The sequence below is a fragment of the Olea europaea genome, unplaced genomic scaffold (genome assembly GCF_002742605.1).
Source record: "Olea europaea var. sylvestris unplaced genomic scaffold, O_europaea_v1 scaffold3970, whole genome shotgun sequence".
Classification (NCBI taxonomy): Eukaryota; Viridiplantae; Streptophyta; class Magnoliopsida; order Lamiales; family Oleaceae; genus Olea; species Olea europaea.
Window position 1 is genome coordinate 18787 of NW_019259269.1, and position 9716 is coordinate 28502.

Genomic DNA, 9716 nt, shown 5'->3' on the forward strand with positions numbered 1-9716 from the left:
AGACATCCAACTTTATGAAATTAGACTTTATTATTCAACTAGGGTTTGTTTCTCTGAAATTTTGTGAGAGGTGAGACATGTTTTTATTTACATTACACGACATTTTACGCGTTCGACAAAATTTTTGGAGATTTTAAGTTGATAGATCCGAATCCCATTTAATTATTGTCAAAAATGAATAAAAGTTGTGGGTTCAAAGAAATGTGATTAAAAATGAAATTTGATAAGCTTAAAATTTGAAAAAAAAAAATTAAAAAAAATCTTTACCTGCGAGGGCTTAGTAAAGATTGTAGCTTTTTGTATTTAAAAACTCATTGTGAAAGTCTAATTAAATATTACTGATTGATTTTCTTTTTCAAATGTTGGAGACCAATTCATAATTAGTTCAATTAGTTGAGTACCAATGCACAATTTTTCCTTATAATACTCTTAATGATTATAGAAAGTTACTTATGAAATAATGACTTGCTGCTATATAGCATTACTCTTTAATCTCTATACCAATTTCCATAGCATTACTCTTTTTGGTGCAACAATTAGAACTATACTTGGTAAATAACCACATTTAAACCAAAATCTTCAATGACCATTTTTAAGAATATTTATCACCAATGATTTCCCAAGAAAAAAAGGTATTTACAACATATTTGGAAACCTTATAAACAAAAATAAAGTAATAAAACCATAAAAAATATCTATTCGCTATGGTATCTACTTCAATTTATCGTAAATATGATTGTCATAAGTTGATCGATTTTGATGGGCACATCCCGCGATTTACTTCCCTCACAAAGCTTTAGGGACGGGACGATGGGGTATCTCAAGGTTGGGGTTCAACCTTTTTATTATTACTTGAACATGATAATAATTATGACCTTTACTAATTTGAAAAATAAAATTAAAAATTGACTGTCTAAAAGTATGTTTGGAAAATATTTACAAATGATTTAAATTATAAGTGAATAGAAATCAGTGATAGGTACAATATTGTGAATCCTTCAAAAAGTACGAATAAAAAATAATATGAATATTTATTAAAAAAAAGTTAATAAACATTAGCCAAATACAGGCATAGACTTGTAATCAACATTTCAAAAGAGGGTTAAATCCATCAATGTTTGTTCAGCTTTGTACTTAGTGTCATTATGACTACCAAATTTGATTTTGTTTTATTATGGTCATCCAACTTTATTCTTAGTGTCATTACGATCACCAAATTTGATTTTATTTTATCAAGACCAACGAATTTCATATAACATTTCACCCTGACCATCCAACTTGTAATTACCATTTTCATAAATTTTAAAATGGGTAAAATGGTAATTTTGTATTATATATATAAAATAAAATTAAAAAAATAAAAATAAAATTCTTTTTTATTTAAAAATGTTTTTTAAAATAAATTTTTATTTTATTTTATTTTTCTGAGTATTTTTTTGAATAAGTTTTTATTTTATTTTAAAAATATATTTTTAAATAAGTTTTTATTTTATTTTTTAAGGAACATTTTTTAAAATAATTTTTTATTTTATTTTACTTTTCTTAGCAACGTTTTTTCAAAATAAGTTTTTATTTTATTTTAAAAACATTTTTTAAATAAGTTTTTATGTTTTTTATTTTATTTTTTTAAGTAACATTTTTTAAAATAAACTTTTATTTTTATTTTTTAAAATATGTTTTTATTTTATTTTTGTTTTTTAAATTTATTTTATATGCATGTTATCATTTTATCATACTTAAAATTAGTGAAAATGGTGAAAAGAAGTTAGGTGATCATGGTGAAATGCTATATGAAATTAGGTGATTATGATGAAATAAAGTTAAATTGGATTGTTATGGTGACACTAAGTATAAGTTGAGTCGTCATTATAAAATAAAATTAAGTTAAGTGACCACGATGACAACAAATATAAAATTGAATGGCAATTAGTGAATTTAACTCTTTCAAAAGGTTAAGAGCATATTTGGTACAACTTAAAATCCAATTAAAATCAATTTTTTGATTGTTATTTCACTATTTCAATCGTTGTTTTTGAATTCTTCTCGACCTACTTTATTTCTAACGATTAAAAAATCAATTAACAAAATCCCTACCTTCAATAAACCCCCATACCAATCCAAAATGTTACACTTCATTCAAAATCTTGGTTGGCTAGTTTTGGCCTGTTTACTGGGTGACAACGCCCATTAAAGACTCAGACTCGCAGTTCACAGAGACCCCCACACCAATCCACCCTACGCTCATGTGAATACATTATACATACAAGTGACATATAAAGAAACAAGCAACAAATACAATAAAGCATTTTCAGCACAGCCATGGTTGATGAAGAATACAGAAAAAAAGAATCTTTTCTTTCGAGCTATTAACAATGTTGGTGGAGAGTTGCTGAAAATTTGCGCTGAAAAAGATAAAAACTGGTATTTTTCTTTATTCTGGTTCTAACTTTTAAGAACCATTTGCAATCTTTCTATTCTTTAATTTTTTTAATTTTTTTTAACTACCCATTCACCTGTAAAACCTGATTTGGCTGAAGAAAATCGAAAAAAATTGGTGGGATTTTCATTTCAGATTTGAAGATCTCGTTTTCTTGACTTTTGCCCTCATATCTATCAAAATGTTTGCAAACATACCCACATATTTGTGCGTGTTTGTCAATTCTTAATTACGTTACTTAGTAAAATGTAATCATTTTAAAGTTGGTGTCTTTTTGTTTGGATCAAAGTATTGAGACTTTTCTTTTTGTATTTATGTTTAATTATCCTTTTCCTTTTATCTTTCTGAGAAAATGGACAAAATATTTGGTGCTTTAATGCTTTGTTGAGTATTTTCAGTTGGAATCAAAAGTGACTAAAGTAAATTTCTTTTTAAGCTTTACATGAAGTAACGTTAGCTTCAGCAATTACTATTTTATTTATTTATTTTCTGAATTTTAATTTCAAGAATTCTGTGTTTACTTCCATAGATCTCTCCACGAGGCACATGGTTCTGCAAAACTGTTGACCAAAATTTCTTTTTGGCCTTTTCTTATACATTTCTTATATTTGTTGCCACCTCTTTATTTTTAAGCCTCATTGATGCATATCGTTAAGAAAGTCAACTTCAAAAACTGCTAATTGAACTCATTATCAGCATTTGTAATATCTATTAATGTTAATTTTTGGTAGGTGGGCTTTTATTGAAGACGAACTCATTCTCTTTTCTCTATTTTGCACCAGTCTCTCTGTAATTATTACCAGTATGAAAACTTTATAGGTGGGTCTGATATAATGATTCTGTTGAACTCATTCTTAAAGACAAAAATGAGATCTTGATTGGATTAATATAATGCCTTTTTCCACTGCTAGATCTGTTTGCATGCACTAAACTATTGTTTCAATAATTTAAAATTTTGCTCGAGTCTGTTTTTAGTTCTTTAGGGAACACTAAGCACTTCATTATTCGATGCAAGTGACATAACTAGATCGCCATGCACATTGAAATGATTAGTTGAATAGTTTTGTTCTAGGTGGTACTAACTAATAGTGCTATTCCTTCCCTCAAGTCAGATCTCAGTCGTTCTCAAGGTCGGATCGGAGGCTCATTTCTGGAGTTTCTCTGCGTTAGTTTTTCCAAATTCAGTACTCAAGCTTCCAAGGATCTTTTACTAGAACGGTAAGTGACTTAGAACCTTGACGTGTGACTGGTGGATTACATTTGTAGTGGTTTAAACTGGTTTGAGTTTTGTTCTGGATATAACATCCATTTTGTTCAAGAGTCATTTTATTTGTTAGCATAAAATAATTTCATGTGTGTAGCCCCCCTGAACCCTTTTTAGATTATTATCTTCTTTAAACTATGTCAGATTTCTACCATATGCAAGTATTTTTATGTGATTTACTGAAATATATATTTAAGATGTCCATCTTTGAATGTCATACGTAGTCTATACACCAGATGTATTCCCAATCTTTAACTAATTTCTGCGAGGAGACAAAGATATTGGTATTATTTACAGTTATTGATATCCTTTCCCATTTTCATGTTTTGCTTCTTTAAAATAGAACTTTCGCTGATTTTGATTCATTATGTCCAATCTATCCCTTCTTCCCTCTCCTTATGATAAGCACATGACTCAGATATTTCAGTAACATGTGTACTTCTTATTCTTGATTTAAATCTGGTATTACTATTTTCTGGTGTTGAAATATCAGTGTGCATTTATCTGCAAGTTCTCTCTTTTGCTTTATATATGAAATTCCTATGGTTTGGGTGGCACTTCTTACATTACAGTTTTATTTCCCCAGAGTAGCTGTGAAACTGTGAGTTTGAATTGAACTTATTTTTTTCTCTCTCTCTGTCTTTGTTACTAGGTTTTGGTGACCCGTCTTTGTTTTTTAGGGTTGACGTTTCCTTGATAACCCGACCCACCAAAATGACCGTGGGCAACCTGAAGCTTGGAGTAGATGTCGTAAGTGCTCACAATCTCTTGCTGCTTTATATATGAAATTCCTATGGTTTGGGTGGCACTTCTTACATTACAGTTTTATTTCCCCGGAGTAGCTGTGAAACTGTGAGTTTGAATTGAACTTATTTTTTTCTCTCTCTCTGTCTTTGTTACTAGGTTTTGGTGACCCGTCTTTGTTTTTTAGTGTTGACATTTCCTTGATAACCCGACCCACCAAAATGACCGTGGGCAACCTGAAGCTTGGAGTAGATGTCGTAAGTGCTCACAATCTCTTGCCTAAAGATGGACAGGGCTCATCCAGTGCTTTTGTGGAGCTTTATTTTGATGGTCAGAGGTACCGCACCACAATCAAGGAAAAGGATCTCAATCCTGTTTGGAATGAATGCTTCTACTTCAACATCTCAGATCCTTCCATCCTTCATGCTCTCACCCTTGATGCGTACATCTACAATAATATCAAAGCGACTCAAGCCAGGTCCTTCCTTGGAAAGGTCAGCATCAATGGGACTTCATTCGTACCCTATTCTGATGCTGTTGTCCTGCACTATCCTCTAGAGAAGCGTGGTATTTTCTCACGTGTTCGGGGAGAGCTTGGCCTCAAGGTTTATATCACGGATGATCCGTCAATAAAGTCATCTATCCCTGTTTCTACTGCTGAGCAAACTCAAGTAAACCTGGAATCAGTTCACCTTCCAGTATCAAACACTGTTTCTCATGTCAAAGCAGAGGCGAGGCACACATTCCACCATCTCCCGAACCCCAATAGTTCCCAACAGCAGCATCACTCTCCTGCTGCTGCAGCGCCTCATCATGTAACTAAATATGGGGTTGATGAAATGAAGGCTCCTGAACCGCAGCCGCTGAAGCTTGTCCGGATGCATTCGGCATCGTCAGCACAACCAGTTGACTATGCCCTTAAAGAAACAAGCCCATTCCTTGGAGGAGGACGAGTTGTTGGGGGTCGTGTTGTTCGTACTGATAGGACAGGTGGAGGTACCTATGATCTTGTTGAAAAAATGCACTTTCTTTTTGTTAGAGTTGTTAAGGCTCGTGAGCTTCCTGCAATGGATGTTACTGGGAGTCTAGATCCATACGTGGAGGTGAAAATTGGAAATTATAAAGGAGTTACCAAGCATGTTGAGAAGCAGCAAAATCCATTCTGGAATGTAGTGTTTGCCTTCTCAAAGGAGCGGATGCAAGCCTCTGTACTTGAAGTTGTTGTCAAGGACAAAGATCTCGTCAAAGATGATTATGTCGGTTTTGTCAGATTTGACCTCAATGAGATTCCAATTCGTGTTCCACCGGACAGTCCCCTGGCTCCAGAATGGTACCGGCTTGAAGACAAAAAGGGAGAGAAGATAAAGGGCGAGTTGATGCTTGCAGTCTGGATTGGCACTCAAGCAGATGAGGCTTTTCCTGATGCATGGCACTCTGATGCAGCTACACCTATTGACAGCACAGCCGCTGCATCTTCTCTAATACGTTCAAAAGTCTATCATGCACCACGCTTATGGTATGTACGTGTTAATGTTGTCGAAGCTCAGGACTTGGTACCAATGGAGAAAACACGTTTCCCCGATGCTTATGTGAAGGCACAGATAGGAAACCAAGTTTTGAGAACAAAGCCAGTTCAGTCTCGGAATTTTAACCCCTTATGGAATGAGGATCTATATTTTGTGGCTGCAGAACCTTTTGAAGACCATCTCATTCTTACAGTTGAGGATCGTGTAGCACCTGGGAAAGATGAGATAATTGGGAGGGTCATTATACCATTGAGCTTGGTAGAGAAGCGTGCAGATGATCGCATTATTCATTCTCGTTGGTTTAACCTAGAGAAGCCAGTGGCTGTAGATGTTGATCAGCTGAAGAAAGATAAATTCTCTAGCAAGCTTCATCTCCGAGTCTGTTTAGATGGAGGGTACCACGTTCTTGATGAATCGACTCATTATAGCAGCGATCTTCGTCCCACGGCTAAACAGCTTTGGAAGCCACCCATTGGGGTTCTGGAACTTGGTGTTTTAAATGCTGTGGGGCTTCACCCCATGAAAACACGAGATGGCAAAGGCACGTCAGATACGTATTGTGTAGCTAAGTATGGTCACAAGTGGGTCCGAACTCGTACAATTGTTGACAACCTATTCCCCAAGTACAATGAGCAATACACTTGGGAAGTTTTTGATCCAGCAACAGTCCTTACAGTTGGTGTTTTTGACAATAGCCAGCTGGGTGATAAAGGTTCCAACGGTAACAAGGACATAAAGATTGGCAAGGTTCGAATTCGAATTTCGACACTTGAAACAGGTCGTATATATACACATTCTTATCCATTACTGGTTCTTCACCCTACTGGTGTTAAGAAGATGGGAGAGCTACATTTGGCAATACGCTTCACTTGCATATCTTTTGTTAACATGCTCTATATGTACTCACGACCTCTGTTGCCGAAGATGCACTATGTAAGGCCATTCACTGTGATGCAGTTAGATATGCTAAGACACCAGGCTGTCAACATAGTGGCAACTAGGCTGGGTCGGGCAGAGCCAGCACTAAGAAAGGAGGTTGTAGAATACATGTCCGATGTTGACTCACATCTTTGGAGCATGCGTCGAAGCAAGGCCAACTTTTTCCGGCTGATGTCAGTCTTCTCTGGATTATTTGCTGTAGGGAAATGGTTTGGCGATATCTGCATGTGGAAAAACCCAGTGACAACGGTGCTCGTGCACTTGCTATTTCTTATGCTTGCTTTTTTCCCTGAACTGATTCTGCCAACGTTTTTTCTTTACATGTTTCTTATTGGAATATGGAATTTCCGATACCGCCCTAGGTATCCTCCCCACATGAACACAAAGATCTCACAGGCTGAGGCAGTACACCCAGATGAACTGGACGAAGAGTTTGACACATTCCCAACAAGTCGGAATCCAGATGTTGTTCGAATGAGATATGATCGGCTAAGAAGCGTGGCAGGACGAATCCAGACTGTTGTGGGCGACATTGCAACTCAGGGAGAACGTGTCCAGTCTCTGTTAAGCTGGAGAGACCCCCGAGCTACGGCCCTCTTTATCACTTTCTGTCTTATAGCAGCTGTAGTGTTGTATGTGACACCTTTTCAGTTAATATTAGCCTTGGCAGGCTTATACATGATGCGGCATCCCAGATTTCGCTATCGACTGCCATCAGTACCTGTCAATTTCTTCCGCCGGCTTCCTGCTAGGACAGATAGTATGTTGTAGGTTACAATGTACTTTATGTTTCCCCAAGTCAGAATCTGGATTTGTTGGAGTAACTTGTTTTATGTCACAGTTTTAACTGTTTACTGCTGCACCTAATGTATTCTATTGATGAAGTGCTTATCTGGGAAACTTGTTATGAGAGTATATGTAGAACTCTAAATAAAACTCGTGGCATTGTTCCATTTGCATTTCTGTGAGTTATGTTTTGAATATTTTCACCAGGTTATGTAGTGTGTGCAATGTAGCCCATGTTTGGCTCATCGGTGGCAATTGGCCGAGCCGTGCACCGACTTTGGCTAGTTTTAAGATGAGCCGTGGGATGAGCTGAGCTCACCCTTTTTTTCCACGAGTTGAGCAGGCTCGGCATGTGAGGCGACAAGCTGAGCTCAGGCTCGTCCTCAGCCCATTGACAATGATAATTTATCTCATGTTTACTACAAATATTCGAGTTACTTTTTATTCAAACATTTTGTGGGATTAACAAGCATTATACATCTTAAGATTTGGTGTTCCATTTTAAAATGTCAACCTTTTTAAGAGGAGTAGTTCAAAGCTTGATAAGTTGGTTTATGTTTTCATCTTTATTCGATGTGAGATTTTATTTTTAACATGCTCCCGTAAGATGGTGGCTCTTTTGAGCATGCCAATTTTAAAATTCGTATACTCATTTATTGAGTCTTAATTGTATCGAATCAAATCGCTCGTTAGAGTTTAATGGAATCTGATACTATCTTAAAACTTGAGATTCCATTTTAAAAGTTCAACCTTGTTAAGGTGAGTGTTCAAAATCTTATAAGTTGATTTATGTTTTTATCTCTATTCGATGTGAGATTGTATCCCCTAACAATCCACTTATCCATCATTAACTTCTATATATTTGTGATTTAAACTATTTAAAAACACTTCTCAAACATGCTCTCATAGAAGATGGAGAATAAAGAGTCTATTTGGTAAGGTTTCCGTTGCTTGTAGAAGAATTTTTTAGGAAGCTATATTGTTTTAGCTTTCTTTTAAAGTTCTTCTAGGCAGAAAAATACTTTTGAAATATTATCCAAACAAATTCAAAAACAATTTAATCTCAAAAATAAATTAATCATCCCAAATGGGCCCTAATTCGTGAATCAAAGCTTCAAGTAAGATTGTTCTTGTTAGCACTTGCATCGTGTACTAGTCAAGAGTCTAATTATCTTCTTTAATTATGTTCGATATCATCCAATGCAAGTTAGCATGTCGTTAATGAATCAACCCATAACTTCCTCAGAAAATTGTTCGATGCCAATCCGATGTTACACTTTTTCACCATAAAAATGGGATCAGTGCTGGTTTCACACCAAGATGGGTCAAAATTACGACACTGAAGAGACTATGAGTTGGTTTCTAGTTGGAAATGCTTGGAAATTGACGGCGATTGAATATGGATATTGCCTCACGTCGTTGAATTGAATATTTTGTTCTTCTGTCTTGCAAGATGCATCCTACTATACAACCCAAGTCTAAAACTTGTGTAGGTTCAGGATAGTTTAAAGACCGAAAAATATTCGAGGCAAAAATCAAGTATAAACATAGATCTGAAGAAAAACAGTAAAAGAACGTAAGATTTTTTGGCCGAAGCTGGCGATTGAATATGGATATTGCCTCACGTCGTTGAATTGAATATTTTGTTCTTCTGTCTTGCAAGATGCATCCTACTATACAACCCAAGTCTAAAACTTGTGTAGGTTCAGGATAGTTTAAAGATCGAAAAATATTCGAGGCAAAAATCAAGTATAAACATAGATCTGAAGAAAAACAGTAAAAGAACGTAAGATTTTTTGGCCGAAGCCTCGAGGTTCATCGATTGATAAGATCGCCTGGTCCCCGTTGAGCATCCATAAGGATTTGAGCTCGAATCCACTAAATCACAGGCCAAAAACCAACTTCGAGTTACAAAAATGAACACACAGTTCATCAACACAACCGGCCACTTCTCAACCAGTAGAACTCACACAAGAGTTCTAGTAAACACACTTTTCTCTCAACCAACGAAATAATCTCA

General features: G+C 35.5%; 1 protein-coding gene across 4 annotated transcripts; it reads left to right on the plus strand.

Moving 5' to 3' along the window:
- The first annotated feature begins 2153 nt into the window (after positions 1-2153).
- LOC111387257 (FT-interacting protein 1) lies at positions 2154-7899 on the plus strand. Of its 4 annotated transcripts, XM_023011800.1 has the most exons (4): positions 3189-3256; positions 3550-3655; positions 4382-4466; positions 4718-7899. In XM_023011800.1, the coding sequence occupies exons 3-4, from the start codon at positions 4416-4418 to the stop codon at positions 7679-7681; spliced, it is 3015 nt and encodes a 1004-aa protein (XP_022867568.1). In that variant the 5' UTR covers positions 3189-3256; positions 3550-3655; positions 4382-4415; the 3' UTR covers positions 7682-7899. The 4 variants fall into 4 exon arrangements, with proteins under 4 accessions (XP_022867566.1, XP_022867565.1, XP_022867568.1 ...); XM_023011798.1 differs by lacking the exons at positions 3189-3256; positions 4382-4466 and adding an exon at positions 2154-2421 and having other exon boundaries at positions 3546-3655; positions 4605-7893; XM_023011797.1 differs by lacking the exons at positions 3189-3256; positions 4382-4466 and adding an exon at positions 2154-2421 and having other exon boundaries at positions 4605-7893.
- Positions 7900-9716: the final 1817 nt, after the last annotated feature.